This window comes from Panthera leo, chromosome E1 (assembly GCF_018350215.1).
Source record: "Panthera leo isolate Ple1 chromosome E1, P.leo_Ple1_pat1.1, whole genome shotgun sequence".
NCBI lineage: Eukaryota > Metazoa > Chordata > Mammalia > Carnivora > Felidae > Panthera > Panthera leo.
Genome location: NC_056692.1, coordinates 56,339,818 through 56,358,315, shown reverse-complemented (window position 1 = coordinate 56,358,315; position 18,498 = coordinate 56,339,818). Strand labels below are relative to the sequence as shown.

At 57.7% G+C, this 18,498-nt stretch overlaps 1 protein-coding gene across 2 annotated transcripts; it reads left to right on the top strand.

Annotated features, from left to right (window-relative positions):
• Window positions 1-2,050: 2,050 nt before the first annotated feature.
• On the top strand, window positions 2,051-17,992 carry ST6GALNAC2 (ST6 N-acetylgalactosaminide alpha-2,6-sialyltransferase 2). Of its 2 annotated transcripts, XM_042914965.1 has the most exons (9): window positions 2,298-2,473; window positions 5,911-5,971; window positions 10,211-10,385; window positions 11,024-11,192; window positions 11,546-11,684; window positions 12,891-12,994; window positions 14,736-14,819; window positions 15,951-16,050; window positions 17,217-17,992. In XM_042914965.1, the coding sequence occupies exons 1-9, from the start codon at window positions 2,349-2,351 to the stop codon at window positions 17,382-17,384; spliced, it is 1,125 nt and encodes a 374-aa protein (XP_042770899.1). In that variant the 5' UTR covers window positions 2,298-2,348; the 3' UTR covers window positions 17,385-17,992. The 2 variants fall into 2 exon arrangements, with proteins under 2 accessions (XP_042770900.1, XP_042770899.1); XM_042914966.1 differs by lacking the exon at window positions 17,217-17,992 and having other exon boundaries at window positions 2,051-2,473; window positions 14,736-14,823; window positions 15,951-16,037.
• The last annotated feature ends 506 nt before the right edge of the window (window positions 17,993-18,498 follow it).

The following is an 18,498-nucleotide window of genomic DNA, read 5'->3' as shown; positions in this document are numbered from 1 at the left end:
GGAAGTGCCTTGTGAGAGTGGCCAGATGTTGGATTTCACCGAGGCGGAAAAGTAACCATGAGGACACGGGTCAAATTCAGAGGCAGATGTAGCAGGGTTAGGATGGAAAGGGTCTGCTCCACCGGGAACGATGAAGGCCTGTGCTGGCCTCAGAGGGGACAGTTTCAGAGGGTAACCAGATGGCAGGAAGAAACGGAGATGGCATGGGCCTCCCCTACCCAGCGCGGAGCCGGGAGGCAGCTGGAGGTAACCGAGGAGCGGAAAGCGGCTGGTGTAGACACCCCAGCTGGAGCTAAGCGTGTAGCGGCTCAGATTGTGCAAGGGTCATAATCTTTCCTGCCTGGACAGAAAAGTCCAGGCTCTTCTAATGTGAGGGGTGGGGGCGCCGGGGTGGCTCAGTCGGTGAAGCGTCTGACTCATGATTTCAGCTCAGGTCACGATCTCACAGTTCGGGATCAAGCCCCACGTCGGGCTCCAGGCTGACCGTGCAGAGCTGGCTCGGGATTCTCTCTCTGTCCCTGCCCCGCTCACGCTCTCTCCCTCTCTCTCAAAATAAAGAAACTTCTAAAAGACAGGTGTAGGAGGTAGGCTGTACTTGCTGACATGGACGGTGCGGGGCCAGCTCCCACACAGGAAGAGAGCACTCCTCCCCCACCCTTAAGGCTGGAGTCCAGGCAGGTGGGGCCTGGGCCGCAGTGAGGACCAAGTTTGTGGGCTTGAAGACGGAAGGTTGGAAAACCAGTTGGCTTTGAATGACACTTTAGACGAGACCGACCTAACAGATATCGGTATCTATACCTATATACCTATATCTATCTATATCTATCCATCTGTATATATCATTCCATCCAAAAACCCTGGAATACGCACTCTTTTCAAGGGCACACAGGACACATTGGGCCACAACACGCTCAATACATTCGAAAAGACCAAAAATTAAAAAAAAAAAAATTAAAAAAAGAAGAAATTAACAGTGATTCCCTTTCTCGCCGTAAAGTAGGAGACGCTTTTACTGAAAGCAAGGGTGAGTGCGTGCTTGGTGGGCTCAGAGAGAGGGCCTGAGGTCTCCTTAACCACCGCGGGAAGAGAAGTGACATCCACAGCCACAAAGACCGAAATGAAAGCCTAGAAACCCTCGATTCCATGCAGCGCCGGGTCAAGGCGGTAGGGGGGTGCAGCTCGCTCGCAGGCAGTCTTGGAACACAGGCAAGAACCTCCCCTTTGCGAGTGCCCTCCGGTGACCCTGGCGTGGCCCACAGAGGAGGTGAGAGAACAGAGCCTGAATGACCCATTCCTGCCCACAGGCGCAGGCCCCGGGAAGCTTCTCGGGAAGCCCTGTATTGCTACACCAGATTTGCTCCCACGGTGGGAAGAAAAGGGGAGGGCGGATCATCCCTGGGAGAGGGAGGGTCCCTCTCATCCCTGAAGCTCTTCACAGCGGGGGGCCAGAGGACCTCACAGTCTGGGGAGGGGGGGGGGCGGGCTAAGGCCCTGGACGCTGCCTGCTGGAGAGTATACCCCCCACCTACGGGCCAGGGCTGCCCCGCCCTTGTAGGTGACGCCCTCCCTGGTGACACCAGAGGCCTTGTCACACCTTTCAGGTGGTCCCTCTGCCGCCCGAGAGCTCCAGGCTGGCCTGGGTTTGGAAAAAGAACGCTATGCGATTGACGACCCTGGCTGCCCCGGACGGTCACCAAATGAGGGGAAGAAAGGTCTCAGCTACCCCCCCCCCGCCCCCATCAGAAGCCCTACCCGCCTCGCCCCCTCCACCTCCATCCAACACAGGGTCTGCTCCTCCGTCCTGGCAAACCGCCTCCCCCCCCACACACACACCATTGTGTCCGCACTTCTGGAAGGACCCGAGGTGCCGGGGCCTGACCGACAGCTCAGGAGGGTCCTTCCGAGGTGAGCCTCCCGGTCGCCGTCTCCCCGGCGGCGTCTGGTATCCGGAAACCGCGGGGGCCGGGAGGGGCAGAGAGCGCGCAGTGCGCGGCCCACCCGGCAGGTGGCGGCGTCTCCCCGCGGCCCGCCCCCCTCGCGGGCCTCCCGGACCGCGCGCGCCTGCCCTTGACCGCGGCGGGAGACTTCCCGGCTCAAACCCCGGCTCGCCCGGGTGCCCGCTTCGGGACAGAGGGCAGCGCCGGAAGGGCGCGGGCAAGCTCCGAGCGCCGGGGGGCAACACGCCCGCCCCCGAGGGTGCGGCGCGCCGGGGCAGGAGGGGGGCAGGGCTGGTGGGGCTGGGCGGCCGCCTCCCGGAGTCCCGCCCGGCCCTCCCGGGCCTCTCCCCACCGCCCGGGACGGCGGCGGACGGGGCGCCGGCGGACGGGGCGCCCGCGGGTGAGGGCTGCATGGGGCCCCCGCGCGGCCCGCTCTGCTGGCTGCTGCTCCTGCTCACGGCTGCCTGCTCGGGGATCCTCCTCGCTCTGTACTCCTCGGCGGTGGGGCCCTACCCGGGGCCCCGGTCTGGAGCCAGGTAGGGGCTACGGCGCGGTCCGACCGGAAAGGCGCAGGGGACGCGCGGGGCGCCCAGCCCGGGCCCCATCAGTTCGCGCGCCGCGTTGGCCTCCCCGGGGTCGGGGGCCCTTTGTCCCCGGAGCCTCCACCCGGGCGCCCAACCTCCGCTGCCCGGTCCCCAGAGCCCTTGTCGGGGTGCGAGAAGGACCTCGCACCTTGAGCACCGGCCACTGGCTCCCGAAAGCCTTGTGGGTTAGTTCCCTCCGGATTGCCGGATTAGAAACACTTTCTATCCTCCAGATTTGGAGTCAGATAAAAACAGCCCCGTTTTTGTCGGGAACTCTCCCTCGCTAACGGCCCATTTCTCCGACTCTGCTTTGGGGGAAGGGACCCAAGTCGCGGTTCCAACTTCGCCGGGATCCTCAGCTCGCCTGTGGCGGGTCGCCTTTCCCGCTCGCTCCGTCCCTGCCCTCCCCGCGCCGGGCCGCCTTCTGTCCCCCGCGCGCCGTTTGCTATGTTACTACTTTTGATAAGCGCCGTCTGGGCGCGATCCCGCGAAGCGGCGGACTCCCCCGGGAACACGGGCAGATTGTGGGCTGCATCCAAGTTCCTCTCCTTGAGCCTTCAACTGGCTCCACTCCCTCGCGCTCGCCCAGCGCACCTTCCTTGCACTCGCGCCCCGCGAGCACAACCCTTCGAGCCTGTGTTGGGTAGGTGATAGTGCCAGTTACTGAAGAAGCCTCAAAAGCACTTGGTTTTACGTCTGGGAGGCGGATCGAGCTGTGCCCCGTGTCCGGATCAGGCAGGCTGCAAGGGCCCCCCCCCCCCCCCCCACACACACACACAGTCTCGCCGACCGGCCTCTGCGCCCAGGCTTTCCCTTCCAGAGCGCGCTTTTACCACCTGCGCTTTCCTCACCAAACCTCGCTCCGGGCATAATGGGATGAAAGCAAAGTCAGTATCTGGTCTCGGGAAAACAAGGTCAAAAGGCATCTGAAGTTGAGAAACAATAGAAAACACGTGCAACCCATTAGGAGCCCAGTCCCTTTAGAACAAAGGGTGCCCTAGCAGATGGTACCTGAAGTTACTTAATCTCCTGGTAGCCCGAAATTGCATAAGGTCAGGCGCTGAATAAGAGAACCCTTTGTGAATTTTATGTAAAAGATGTTTTGAAACACGTTTAAACACCCTTTGAAAGTATCTAATAAACTTTAAATATGAGGTTGTCCAACATCCATTATGTCTCAACAAAGTTTTTAAAGGTCTTTACGCCCCAGGCCGGGAGGCAGGGCCTCGCTACAGGAGATGGGTATTTAGTGCCAGGAGAGGCTGGGTGGGAAGCCGGACGGTACCGGGAAGGCGCGGGCAGGCTGCGTGAGCTCCCCAGCTGGGGTGGGAAAGCAGGTGGCCTGGCCAGAGAGCCCCTGTAGGGAAGGGTGCTGGGACCCCGTCTTACTGGATCTGAGGCCGGGCTCTCATTGCAGCCCAGGAATTTACCCATGGCACAGGAATCTGGGTCAGCAGTTTCCGGGCATCAGGATATCTAGACTTATTTAAAAAGCAAAACAAAACAAAACTTTGTTATGGGGGGCGGGGCCGATGGTGAGAACAGAGGCTTCCAGTTAGTTACCTGCCAGTTACCATCTGTTGTCAACATCATTTGGGCGTTTTGTTTTTTTAAGTTTATGTATTTATTTTTGAGAGAGAGGGAAAGGGAGAGCCAAAGAGCATGGGGGCGGGGGAGGGGCAGAGAGAGAGAGGGAGACAGAATCCCAAGCAGGCTCCGAGCTGTCAGCACACAGCCCGATGCAGAGCTCCAACGCACGAACCATGAGCTCATGACCTGAGCCGAAGTCAGCCTCTTAACCGACTGGGCCACCCAGGCGCTCCCGTTCTATTTTATTAATTACTGTTGTGACTCTCTTACTGTGCCCAACTTATAAATTAAACTTTATCATACATACATGGATGTAGAGGAAAAACCACAGTGTGTACAGATCTGTATGCACACCATCTGTATGGAGTTCGGTACTTGCCATGGTCTCAAGCATCTGCTGGGGGTCTTGGAAATATATCCCCCGGGATATGGAAGGACCACTGTACAAGGTCCTTATTTCTCATCAGGTCAGGAAAACATCCGGGAGGGGCATATGTGGGCTGACCCCCTCCCTCACTCCTTCCAGGCTCTCCAGGTATCTAGAAGCCCTTGGATTCCTAAGAAGGAGGGGCTGGGAGAAATCACTGAGCACTGCGGGGAGGGGGGGGAGTGCTCTAGAGATGAGCAGGCCTCCCTGAGTTTGGGGTGTTCCGAGCAGCAAAACAGAATAGGGGACTCCCCCGGGGGAGGGGTTCTCACTGCCCCTGAGGGCTGAGTACTGTGTCCCCGGTCCTTCTTCAAAGAGGGTCCTGTCCTGCTGAGGACAGGAACTACAGGTTGGGGTGTGGGGGCAGGTGGCCATCAGAGGGGGAGAGAGAAGCATGGGGGAAGGGATCATTGCCTGCTCTTTCTGGCCTGGCCCTCCTGGGTCTGTGGAAACCTGAAGTGAGGCAGGTCACAAGCTCCCAGGCGGCTCAGCTGGGGAGGCACCTTAGAAGCAAGCAACAAAAGGCCTTTTGTTTCCTTGCAAACTGCCGGCCAAAATCCTCCCCACCTGCTCCTCTGTGGGTTGGGGAGGAGGCAGGAGTCTGGGGGAAGCCCGACACCCATTTGCATAGGCAGAGGCCCCTATTCCTTCTGTCTGCCCTCTTCCCTGATGCTGGGGTCGCCTGGGAGGTGGGAGTAGGGGTGGGGCAGTAGCTTCAGCTCCTGCCCTCCCTCCCCGAGGGACACTGTCACAGAGGTTGCCACTCCTTCCTTTAGCTAATACTCAGAGGATGCTTTTTGTATGAGATACTACAGATTCTCTGTCTGAATCCTGCCAACAATTGGATATGGGATATGATTGTTAGTCACATCACTATGATTATATCTGCCGTACAGATGCAGACAGTTCGGAGAAATTAGGTAACTTCCTTAGATCGTGGGATACAGACCTAGGGCATGAGGCTTCAGACCCCATGCCTGCCATCGGGAGCCGTAGGGCAGGAGCCCGGCGGCAGGACAACCCACCCCAAGGTGAAGGGGGACCATGTAACCCCTGCCTCCGGGGCCTTGGCGGGGAGGTCCGTCTGACGGCGGGCGGGGGCCGGCAAGCTTTCCTATTTTCGTGCTTTACCCACCATCTCACTGTTCGGTAAACCGTATTTCTGCCGCTTGCCGTGGGATCTCTTCATTTCTGGGGTTTATAGAGCTGAGCCAAACGTGATCATGTGACAATAATTTTGTTTCCGGAGAGAGAGAGATGAGCAAAAATCAGAGCCTGGGAGGATCAAAGGAGTGGCACCTTTGACCCTGACAGACCTTGTCAGCCTCTGGAGCTGAGTCCAACCCCTGCTTTACTTCTGCTTCTCCCCCAGGAACGCCACATGGTCTGGAACATTCTTTGGACGCGAAGTGTCAAACGCCGGGACGAGAAAGGTAAAACTTGGGTCAGCTATTCTGGCAGTTTTGAGCATCCTCGAGTTAGCAGGGGGGAGGTGAAAAAGAAAAGCAAACGAGAACATTCTCGGAAGGCTGCTGGGTGAGAGCACTCTGCAACAGCCAAACCATGAGCCTTCGAGCTGAGCGAGCAGTCAGACCTGACCACGAGGGTTCCCTGTACCACAGCAGCAGAGAAGGGGTGCAGCCAGGTGAAAAGTTTTGGGGAAATCATGTGATTTATCTTTATTTTATTATTTAAAAAAAAATTTATTTTTATTTTTATTTATTTATTTTTTAATGTTTATTTATTTTTGAGAGAGACAGAGACAGAATGGGAGTGGGTTAGGGGCAGAGAGAGAGGGAGACACAGAATACCAAGCAGGCTCCAGGCTCTGAGCTGTCAGCACAGAGCCTGACGCGGGGCTCGAACTCACGAGCTGTGAGATCCTGACCTGAGCCGAAGTTGGACGCTCAACCGACTGAGCCACCCAGGCACCCCAATTTTATTTTTGATTTTTGAAAACTTACATCCAAATTAGTGAGCCTATAGTGCAACAATGATTTCCGGAGTAGATTCCTTAGTGCCCCTTACCCATTTAGCCCATCTCCCCTCCCACAACCCCTCCAGCAACCCTCAGTTTGTTCTCCATATTTATGAGTCTCTTCTGTTTGGTCCCCCTCCCTGTTTTTATATTCTTTTTGTTTCCCTTACCTTATGTTCACCTGTTTTGTCTCTTAATTTTTTAAAATTTTTTAATGTTTTTATTATTGAGAGAGCATGAGCAGGGGAGAAGCAGAGAGAGAGAGGGAGACCCAGAATCCGAAGCAGGCTCCAGGCTCTGAGCTGTCAGCACAGAGCCCGATGCAGAGCTCAAACCCACGAACCGCGAGATCATGACCTGAGCCGAAGTCGGATGCTTAACCGACTGAGCCACCCAGGCGCCCCTGTTTTGTCTCTTAAAGTCCTCATATGAGTGAAGTCATATGATATTTGTTTTTCTCTAATTTCACTTAGCATAATACCCTCCAGTTCCATCCGCGTAGTTGCAGATGGCAAGATTTCATTCTTTTTGATGGCCAAGTAATACTCTGTTGTGTGTATGTGTGTATATATATATATATATGTATATATATATATATATACATATATATATATATATATATATCACATCTTTATCCATTCATCCATCGATGGACATTTGGGCTCTTTCCATACTTTGGCTATTGTTGATAGTGCTGCTGTAAACATGGGGGTGCATGTGTCCCTTCGAAACAGCACACCTGTACCCCATGGATGAATGCCTAGTAGTGCGATTGCTGGGTCGTAGGGTAGTTCAATTTTTAGTTTTTTGAGGAACCTCCATACTGTTTTCCAGAGTGGCTGCACCAGCTTGCATTCCCAACGTGATTTATCTTTAAAAAAGCCTGTGAATTTGACATCCTACTCAGAATGTCTTTTTTTTTTTTTAAAGATTTTATTTTTAAGTAATCTCTGCACCCCATGTGGGGCTCAAACTCACAACCCCAAGATCCAGAGTCGCAGGCTCTACCAACTGAGCCAGACAGGTGCCCCTCAAAATGTCTTTTTACTATAAAAGTCACATTTAAACTGCTCGACATGGAGTAAACAAGCAAACCCTGGGAAGATGCTCCAAGCTTGCCCAGGGTGGGGTTCGAGAAGCTTCTAGGCCCGGCTCCATAAGGAATGGTCAGCGTTAACTGTGGGCTGAAGCACTTCACCCACATTCTCTCACTTAAGCTGCACGGCAACTCTGTCATGTAGCTCTTACGGGCGAACGAACGAGGCCCAGAGAGGTCAGGTACCTTGCTCAGGGTCCCTCTGGGAGAATAGGTGGTACTGGAATTTGAGCCTCTGCTTTGACCCCAGAGCGTGTCCTCTGAGCCGCTGAGGAATACAGCCTTGCCCCGCTCTGTGTGCTGTGGCCCAGCAGGACCGTGACTGTTGTTCTGGATCGATTCGGGTTTAAGAGTTGTTTTCAAGGTCCTAGAGCCCGAACTCGGACTTGTTAGCCGAGGCCTCAGGGAAAGAAATTTCACATGTCAAACATAGTGAACAGCTGAGCTGTTCAGGCACAAAGCAAGTAGCCCTGGGCGGGGGGTGGGGGGGGGTCCCCGTCTTAAGGACAGAGGCAGGGGTAGACACTTGGCCTGCGGACTGAAGACAAACCCCAAGCATCTTCTGGGTGCTTATGGTTCATCTTTAAGTTTCCCAACGTTCTTTCCACCTTGAGCTGCTTGATGCTCATTGACATATCCCCGCCTGTTTTAAAAAAGGATTCGGGGTGACTTTTGGATACACATAACAAGACAAACCTATAAACAGAATAAAATGAAGAAATGGCTGCAGGAAAAATAAAGGTAGGAGAGTAAGACAACGTCATGTAGATAAGTGCAGGAAAAATGTGCCACAAGGTGTAAGGGACGGGCCATAGATCTAGCTCTGAGCTTCCTGGCGGCCACAGTGAGGAAGGAAATTTGCCATTGTGTCCATCCATGAGATAATAGCAAGCCCACTTCCCAAGTGAAGCACAGCCCTTCCTGATAGAAAGACCTAAAGAGTTTTCTCCTGGCATCTCTTAAAGAAGGCCCTGGAACACAGCCCAAAGAGAAGCTGAATAGTAGTGAAATCAGTACAGTCAGTCCGGCTACGATGCTTGGTTTGAAAATGTGAATTTGTTCCCGGAAGGTTGGTTATCTTAGGAAACAGTTTGAGCATTAACACAAATTTTGTGTTTGCTTCGGGGTGATTTGTCCTTGGGAGTGCTGAGGTTAAATGCAGAAAACCACACCCCACCAAAGGGAGCCACGGAGGAATCCGCAAAATACACAACATGCGCCCTCCAGATATGCACCTCGTTGAGCGTGTTACAACTCTCTTCCCACTACTTCACGGTAACAGGCTGCCACCCTTCTGATGCCCGCTTAACGTGAGCAAACGTCGAGTCTTTTCCAAGGTCAGGTGCCACATGTTTAATAGAAGCAGTAGATTTTAACCGTGAAACTGTGCTTCCGTCTGTTAGGCCCCACCCCCTTGTGTTTTATGCATCACAAAGCATCACAAAGCTTTTGAATGCTGCACCACTAATCCCATTTTCCCAAAAGCCCCGGGGTTTCGATTGCACAGTTTTGCACAGCGTGGTAGGTTTTTTGCCGTCCGTAGGGCACCTTATAGCAGAAGCGACCGTACAGCTCTTCCCTGCACTCAGCATCAGACCAGCAGCCTAACAAAGAGCCCCCTTCGGTGGGAAGGGTAGCCCCACCCAGGCCCAGGCTGTGCAGGATTCTGACACGGGGGGTTGCAGGCAGATGGGGTTGGAACCTGTTGAGTACTTTACCCTCCCTCGAGGTCCCTGTGTGCCGAGGCACTGCCTCACTATCCTCGGGCTTCTGAAAGAAATGGGCACAAACCGGAGGTGGCGGGGGGGGAGGGCTAAAACAAGAGAAATTGATTCTCTCACAGTTCTGAACCCCGAAAGTCCGAAATCAAGGGGTCGGCAGAGCCACCTTCCTGAAAGTTCTAGGGAAGAATCCTTCCTTGCCTCTTCCGGTTTCTGTGGCCTGTGGTCGCATCACTGCAGTCTCTGTGTCTGTTTTCACACGGCTGTGTAAGGACGCCAGTCATTGGATTAGGGCCCACCCTGAACCCATATGACGTCACCCTGATGAACCACATCTGCAAAGACCCTATTCCCAAATAAGGTCACGTTCTAAGATTCTAGGCAGACAGAATTGGGGGTGGGGGGGGGGCACTGTTCAACCTAGTACAGGTACCACCTGGAAGGAAACGGTGGTAACCATCCCGGCAGCCCGTTGCGCACGAATCTTACAGTGAGGACTGCCAGAGCTAGGATTTGGATCCAGGCTGCACTCTTCCGCTCAAGGGCAGACGGGTCTTAACCCATTTTGTGGGGAAACGCCCCAAAGTTTCTCTAAGAGTGAAGGGAAGGAGTAGGAGGCCAGAGCCATCAGGCCCTGGAGACGTGGCATCCAGGAGAGAAAGGGCCGGGCAGGGTAGATCCAGAAAGCTCTCTGACCCTCGCCGCACCGCTGTGCCACACAGGTCAGCTCAGCTGGTGGGTCTGGGGGTGAACCAGGGCTGGAGGGGAAGGACGGCTCTTCCCTCCCAACCTTCCTGCAGGTTGGGCTCTGCAGGCTCCTGGGAAGGCGCCCACCCCCAGCTAATGGAGCTCAGCGCTCTTCCCTCCCGCCCCACAGAGCCCGCACTGCCGACACCCGCTCTCTCTGGCCATCCAGAAGCACCCCCACTTCCGGGCCCTGTTCAATCTCTCCACTCCAGTGCTGCTCTCGGGGGGCCTCTTCGCTCGGGAGCTCTGGGACAGCCTGAGCCAGTACAAAGCCCCCTATGGCTGGCAGGGGCTCTCCTTCCAAGGTAACCGGCAGCCGCTGCTTCTCCCCCAGCCCTCTGGCCCCAGTGAACCCCTTCCTCTGGGGCAGACCCTGCCCTCATAGCGACCCCCCCACCCCACCCCGTGCCCCTTTCTTCCCAGGAAGGTCTCAGGGCTCACCCCCCCCACCCCGTTGTATGACTCCCCCCGTATCTGCCACCCCCTACAAGCACCACGGGGTCAGGGAGAGGGGCTTGGCTGCACCTGCCAGCCAGCTCTCCCCTTCTGGCGCTGGCACCAAGGTCCAAGGTGGCCGAGAACAGGGGCTCTGGGACCTCAGCCCGCCGACGGTTCCTGCCGTGGGAAACTGCCCAGAGGCCCCCCTTCCCGTTCAATCTGCACCCCACCCCTGTGTGCCTCAGATTATTTTATTGTGCCATACAGTCTTGAGAGAACTAGTTCTTCAAGGTCTTGAGATGACTTAAGGGTACAGCCAAATCCTCTCCCACCCCCCGCCCAGTTCAGCCCACGGTCCCACTGACATTTTGCCCTCCCTGCACCCCCCTCCACCCTTTGTGCCCTGGTGTCAGACCTCTGGCAGATGGGGTGCCAGGAGCATTCTTGGGGAGGCCCCAACACGACATCCCTCCTCTGAGCGCCCCACCTTGTCTGGCCCCCACAGCCATCAACTCCACCCTGAGCCTCCTGAATGACTCCGAGAGCTCCAAGCTGTTTGCCGCCTCCGGGAAGCCGCTTCCAAACTGCGTTCGCTGTGCAGTGGTGGGGAATGGAGGCATTCTGAATGGTTCCCGCCAGGGTCTGAACATCGATGCCCACGACTACGTCTTCAGGTGTGCGGGCCGGGAGCCGGGGGGGCGGTGGGAGAGAAGCTGGAAAGAGGGCCAGCTGCGGGGCAGCCCCGGCCTCGGGCGGCAGTGAGACAAGCAGGCCCGGACAAAGGCAGATTCGCAGACAGACTCCGAAGGTGGAGTGTGGGTGCCGCATGCCAGGGGGGAGGGAGCTGCCACGGCCGGATGTGCCCATTTCACAGGCATCCCTTGAGGTCTGGAGGGGTGGGTATGGGGCCGGCGACCCCCACTGGTGGCGCCCTGGGCAGAGGGCACGGTCTGCACAGAGACCTGGGGACAGACGCAGCAGGTCCAAGTACAGACACGGCATCGTGACGGGCCTCTGTTTGGACCAGACTCAATGGCGCTGTGATCAAAGGCTTCGAGAAGGATGTGGGCACCAAGACCTCCTTCTATGGTTTCACTGTGAACACGATGAAGAACTCCCTCATCTCCTACGGGAACCTCGGCTTCACGTCTGTGCCACAAGGCCGGGTGAGGCTTCTGACGGGCGTGCAAGGCCGTGGACAGTCAGCGCCACTGTTCCCAGAGCCCCTCCGTGGGGCAGACCCCATAGTTCCAGGCAGCACAGGCCTCCTCTGGAGTAGAGCGTGAATGGCTAGTGTTTACTGAAAGCTTGTGGGGTGCCAGGCACCGTACGTGGGCCCGTCAGTCCCATTTTCCTGGTGAGGAGACTGAGGCCGGGTGCCCTTCATTCAGCAAGGTGGCAGCAGGGCCCGGCTTCAAAGAGCTGCCCTCCAGAATGTCCTTCTGTGAGGGAGGCTGGGTTCAAAGGGATCCAGCGGTGAGCAGCATGCCCAGCAAGGGGGGGCGGGGAGCCAGAACTTGAGACCGCCCACTGCCTCCAGCTCCTCAGCCACGCCCATTTTCGGGAACACTGCCCCTCCCTCAAGAGCCGTCAGGGTGACACCTAAAGAGGGGAGATTCCGGGATAAGGTTGAGTTTCTACAAGCTTCCTCCTCAGAGCAGGAAATTCAGGAGTCTCCTAGCCACAGCAGGACCTCTCTTCACTCGTGATAAAATGAAATGAAGCAGCTTTGTGATGTGGCCACACCGCCTGTAGGAATAATCCATCCCTGTGTTGACAAATTACCCCAGACTTAGTAGCTTTAAACAGCAAACATTTATTGTCTTACAGTTCCAGTGGGTCAGGAATTCGGGAACAGCCTAGTAGACTGGTTTTGGCTCAGGATCTCAGGTGTTTGCCGGGGCACCCTGGGTGGCTCAGTGGGTTAAGCGTCTGACTTCGGCGCAGGTCATGATCTCACGGTTCGTGGGTTCGAGCCCCGCATTGGGTTCTGAGCTGACAGCGCAGAGCCCGCTTGGGATTCTCTCTCCCTCTCTGAAGATAAATAAACTTTAAAAAAAAAAATTGAGGCCGGAATCGAGACGGCCCCTCTCTAGGCTCCTAGAGTGTTCTCAGGTCATGGCAGCTAACTTCACCCAGAGTGGTCCCAGGGACCTTTTATGGCCTAGTCTCCGAGATCACCCCCCAGCATCGCTTCTGCTGCTCTCTATTCATTAGTCACGAGGTTGAGAGGGGGGATTACAGGCAGAGAAGAGAAATTCTCCCATCAGGACGGGTAGAGGGCTGTCCAATCTGAGCAGGATGTGGTCTTGTTCGGGCAGGGGTGGGGAGTGGCGAGGGGGGCTGGCTCAGTGTCTCTGTTGCCCCAACAGGACCTGCGCTACATCTTCATCCCCTCTGACATCCGTGACTATGTGATGCTGAGATCGGCCATTCTGGGTGTGCCTGTCCCTGAGGGCCCCGACAGAGGGGACAGGTGAGCCGCCAAATGGGTGCAGGGTGTGGTAGTGCTGGGATCATCCCCCTGCTTGCTCCCTGGGCCCACTGTCAGGTAGGGAGAGTGGGTGAGGGCAGCAAGGAAGTCCCCAAGAATCCAAGAGGGTGTCGGGCAATTAGGCTCTTTTGTCCTCCCCATGGAAAAGCCCAGGTGACCCTGCTGGTCCCCAGGAACCCGCCTGAAGGGCCACCCTGGCTGCTCAGCTTCGGGCTGCTGTCCCCATCACCCACGCAGCCCCCCCAGCCCGCGGCACTGACTGGGTCCGTCCTCTCCTGACTCTGCTGTCCTGCTGAGCACACCGTGTCTGGAAACTGAGGGCGGGGGGATGGTGTCCATGCCACTTGCCCTGGTGGGCAGCCTCCTAGCCTGTGCCCGTGAAACGGGAGAGCAGGTGACATGGGTCCAGTGTCCTGCAGAGAACAAAGGACGCTCTGTCTTTTCTCCCCGACCTTCCTGGGCAGCAGGCCTCTCTCCAGCTCTTTTGAACCATGTCCCGGCCTCAGCTGAACCTTCTCCCTGTGGCGCTGGGACAATTCCTTGTCCCAGAGTCAAGTCCTTACAGACCCGTGCCACCTCTGCAGCCGCCAAGTCCAGCCCTCCTACCCTCAACACGTCACCCGCCCCCAAAAGAGCAGCTTCTGAGGTCCTTAGGGGTTAAGCCCCCAAAGGCCCCGGCCGCTTACACTGGCCCACCACCGCCCCGCCCCCGCCCGGGTGCCACCCAACAATCGCTCATGATGTGGCACCTGGTCACGAGTGGGCTTTGTGACACGGGCGGGACCGGGCTCTCGGGGGGGCCGGCTCAGGGACATCGGTCGGGTGGTCACGAGCCTCCCCAACACCAATGAGCTCCCCCTCCCACACCCCCAGTCCGTCCCCTACCCAGTCCCCCTCCCAGTCCCGGTCCAACCATGTCACCCCCACCAACCAGCAGGCCTTCTCCAGCTCCGGCGGCTCAGCCCCGTCTCCGTCCCCCACCCGGGGGTCGTCCTCCCGCCCCCCCTCTCACCCTCCCACTCCAACTGCCTCCCAGCCCTCTTCCCGGGCTTCCTCCCTGACCCCCAGCCCTCACGTCCAGCATGTGCCCCGAGGGGCTTCCCAGACCCCCACTCCGCCCACCTCCAAGTCTCCTTCCCAGTCTGGCCTGAAGTCCGTCTCTCGAAACTCTTCCCAAACGCCTCCCGTGCCTGTGGCCAGGTCCCCCTCCCACAGCCCGGCCACCTCGGCCTCCTACATCGGGCCGGTGCGGGGCATCCCCTCCTACATCGCCCCCTACGTGCCCCGCTTCCTGAAGGAGCCCCCCTTCTTCCAGCCCCCCACCGTGCCCCTGCCCCAGAACCGGTGCTTCCCCTGCTCCTTCCCCTGCCCGCCCCGCAGCTGCGAGCGCCCTCAGGTGCCCGAGTCCCTCTACTTCCCCCTGCTCCCCCCTCCTCCCCACCACCCCCGGGTCAGCTGCTCCTACCCGACCCCGCCGGCCCTGTTCACGCCCCCCTCCTCGCTCTCCTACTCCCTGCCCACCGAGGTCCTGGTGAGCGGGAAGCCACACGTAGTGCCCACCGTGCTGCCGGCCACCTTCTACACGCCCTTCTCCCGCTACTACACCCAGCCCCGCCCGTACCGCGGGCACCGCCGCGGGCCCAGCGCCTCCCCCCTCAGCCTGCTCCCCCACTTGCCCTACGACGGCTCGGGCCGCTCTGTCCACTTCTTCCACCGGTCCTAGGCCTCAGACCTATTTCGGACCAGAAGCCTCTGCCGGGAAATTCAAGCTGCTACATCCACACTTCATCGGCTACCTGAGGGAGAGGTAGGTGTGTGTGTGGAGGGCGGGGGTGTGGGCGCACGAAGAACGGCTCCCCTTCCAGCCCCCCTGCACGCCAGCCCCCCGACTGCTGCGGGCCCTGTATGGCCCGCTCACCGTCATCTCCCCGGAGAGCTAACCTGGACGAGGCCCAGCCCGAGGCGACCGTGGGGATCAGCCTGGGGGACAGCAGTGGCCTGATCTCCTTCCCTCCCTCAGTCCCTCTCCCCCTGCCTGTGGTTTCTCATGGGGGGGGGGGCAGTCACTTGCCCCCCTCTCTGGAGACATTCTGGTTGTCACTAGGTACGGGCCACTAGCCAGTAGAGACCAGGGACGCCGTTGAGCATCATACGAGGCACAGGGCGTCCCTGCAACAAATGACTTGGCCCCAAACGTCAGTAGGGCCGTGGTCGAGAGGCCTGCCGTAGCCCCCGGGCTGGTGCCACAGAGAGCGGGTGAAGGACGGTGGGTGGGTCTGGGGAGGCCAGCTGGAGGCGGTGGCGAGAGCCCCATTCCACAGAGGAAGAAACCAGCTCAGAGAGGCCACGTGGTTGGTCTGGCAGAGTTCGGATGTGAATCCGAGGCTGAGGTCAGGCCTCACTTCCGGACTCTGTGCGTGTGCGCCCCCCCCCCGGGGGGGGGCGGGGTTCATGCGCCATCTCACCGGTGACTCCAGTCCCCGGACGTGGGTGCCCTGTCCCTCATGTCCCACATGAGGGATTCCGGCTTGGTGGAATGTGGGGAAGCCTGGGGGTAGGGCTCAGGCTGACTAAACAGGCCACTTGTGCCCTACCCGCTGTGGTTCCCTAGCCCCCCCGGGGAAGGCAGGGTGCTGCAGAGAGGAGAGGGGACTTAGGCTGGGTTCAGGCTTCCAGAGCGGGAAGGATGGTCCCTGTGGTGCTTCCGCACGGGCCTGTTCCTTTCTCACCCCCGCGCCCCCGGTGAACCAGACTTTTGCATCTGGTTCATTGGGGGTTTTCCTAAACGGGGAACGGATTGCACTCGAAGGGCCAGGAAGTCCTCACCGGCTTTCCAGCCCGTGTGACTCGGTAGCCGGGAAGCCAAAGGGCACAACCATCAAGTGAGCAAGACCTAATCCTCTCTCTCTCTCGTTTTGATGGCTCTTTTGGCCTCCAGGTTTCTGAAATCAAAGTTGATGAACACGAATTTTGGAGACCTATATATGCCGAGTACTGGGGCCCTCATGCTGCTGACAGCTTTGCACACCTGTGACCAGGTAACAGGAGCAGAGGACAAGCGTGGGTGGGACCTAAGCCTGGGACTCCACCTGTATTTGTGGGGAAGGGATTCCCCAGGTGCAAGAGCAAGCCGGTCTCTGGAAGGGGCGGGAGGGAGTGGGACGGCTGAGCTCCCTCCACACCGGCTGTTCGAGGGTCCTTTCCAGGACAGCTGGGGGCGGGGGGGGGGCAGCCTTGCCTTCCTCTGGCAGCCACCTGTCCCAGCACTTCTGGGCTTCACCCTCTCTTCCCCGGCTGCCGTTCCCTATGACACCCAAGGCACGCGCTATCAGATTGTTCTTGCGGAACCAAAATCTCCTCCAGGGAAGTGGCAGGGACACATCCTTTTATGAGTACATTCTAGAACCGAGCTGGACAGCAGAGTCGGCCTTCCACACGCAACCTTTGAAATCACTGCAGATGTCCCCAGTGCAGTGTTGCCCACGGGAGCCACGTGGAGGCAGCCGTGAAACAGTCTGCGGTCACCCACACTTACGCCAGCACGGGAACCGGAGTCCCCTCTCTTCCGTGCCCCACACCTCTTCCCTGTTGTATAGCAGCGGTCTCTTGACTACGTTCCCATCAGACTGGGACAGGAGTAGTGATGGGCTTTTGCCTCCGTCTTGGGCTTCACCACGGAGGTGATGGCTTTGCCCAGACATCATGGACCAGGGTTTAAAACCCAGCCTGGCCACTCAGTGGCTTGTGACTGAAGACCTGTTCGCTTCCCTGTTTAAGTTTATTATTTTGAGAGGGAGGGGAGGAGCAGAGAGAGAGGGAGAGTCCCAACCACCAGGCTTGGTGCTGTCGGTGCGGAGCCTGACACAGGGCCCGATCTGACAGCGAGATCACGACCTGAGCAGAAATCAAGAGTCGGGACGCCTAACCGACTGAGCCACCCAGGCGCTCCCCGCTCATTTGTAAAATGAGGATAGTACCTGAGATTATTGTGGGGCTGAGGAGACACGTCCCAGAGCACAAGTGCCTGACGCTGGTGTGAGCTCAAACTACTGTTTACCTGTATCTTCAGCGTGGCATCTAAGAAGGGGGGTCGGGGGGGGGGGGTGGTGCTGTGCTTTTCTGTGCTTTTCCGGAATCTTATCACTTCACAGATTTGTCTGCACCTAGCTCAGTGAACGCTAACTCAGGGGCCATCCTTGTCTAGGTTAGTGCCTACGGATTCATCACAAGCAACTACTGGAAATTTTCTGACCACTATTTTGAGCGAATAAAGAAGCCACTGATCTTCTACGTCAACCACGACCTGTCCCTGGAAGCCACCTTGTGGAAGGACCTGCACAAGGCCGGCATCCTCCGACTATACCAGCGCTGACCCTCAAGTACCCAAGCCCTCTGTTCCCGCAGCTGTGGCCCTGACTCCCCACGTGGCCAGAGCTGCCTTATCTTTTCAGTCTGAGAAGGGCTCCAGCTCCCCTCCCCCCACCGCTTCGTCTCTAGAGGGCATGGAGAAGTGGATTTGTGACGGTCACTGAAGCGTGTTCACTGCGGGACACTCCATCTTGTTCTTGGTTCCTCCAAGAAGACTCCCTCCCTCCTGGGTCTGAGACCCACCTTCTGACCCTGGTGAAGGGAAGACCGCTCTGCTGGGCATTTTACAACCAAAGGTAACACAAGAGGGGACCGTGACCCTCCCCAGCAAAGGGCAAGCATACTCAGGAGTGAAGGATCTTCAAAGCCAGCCAGCAGCTGGCACTGGGCGACTTGAAGATGCTGGCGGACCAGCAGCAGCCAGGCGCACACCCGCTCCCCCGGCCGAACCCTCCCACCGGCGTGTCCAGCCGACTCCAAAGCAGTTGGGACTCCAGGACACCTACACCACCTGAGGACGCAACCAACTTCCTTCTGCCCCGCGATGGAATCAGAACGCAAGAGGCAGAATGTATTCTGAAAGTGGTTAATTGCATAAATGATAGATGACCACTTTTGTGTTTTTGGTCTGTTGGGGGGACCGGGGCAGGACACCGTGGAGGGCTTAGCATGCAGATCAGAGAATCCAAGAACCACGGGCATGTCCTGGTATTGACAGGGGCCCACCACACAGAAGGCTTGCCTGCCCAAGGGAAGTCCCACTGGAGAGCGACCACTGCCTTGCCACTAGCACATGAGGTAATGAGCCCTCAGCTTCACATCATGGCTTTACCAATTACATGGGCTTCTACGGAAGGTAAGGTCTCAACTCAGCTGGTGATCACCATATAGCCCTTAAGCCTTGGGTTTACTGGCCTGATGCCTAATAACCTGGCAGTCTCATCTGCTGTATCGGGCAGCGCTGGGGGCGGTGGGGGGCAGTCTCCCCAGGGCTGGCTGGCCAGAGCCTTCCCGACATGGCACTGATCGCCACTGGCCGATCCACCAACAGCCAGGAGCGGGCCTCTGGCTCTGTGGTTTTGGAAGGTAGATCCTATCAGCACATTTAACGAGAGGGA

Bases quoted from the DNA above. Each gene is read 5' to 3' on its own strand.
- ST6GALNAC2 (XM_042914965.1), top strand. From the start codon at position 2,349: ATGGGGCCCCCGCGCGGCCCGCTCTGCTGGCTGCTGCTCCTGCTCACG. The intron at 12,995-14,735 runs GTGAGCCGCCAA...CACCGGTCCTAG, and splicing joins GGCCCCGACAGAGGGGACAG to GCCTCAGACCTATTTCGGAC. The intron at 16,051-17,216 runs GTAACAGGAGCA...ATCCTTGTCTAG, and splicing joins CTTTGCACACCTGTGACCAG to GTTAGTGCCTACGGATTCAT.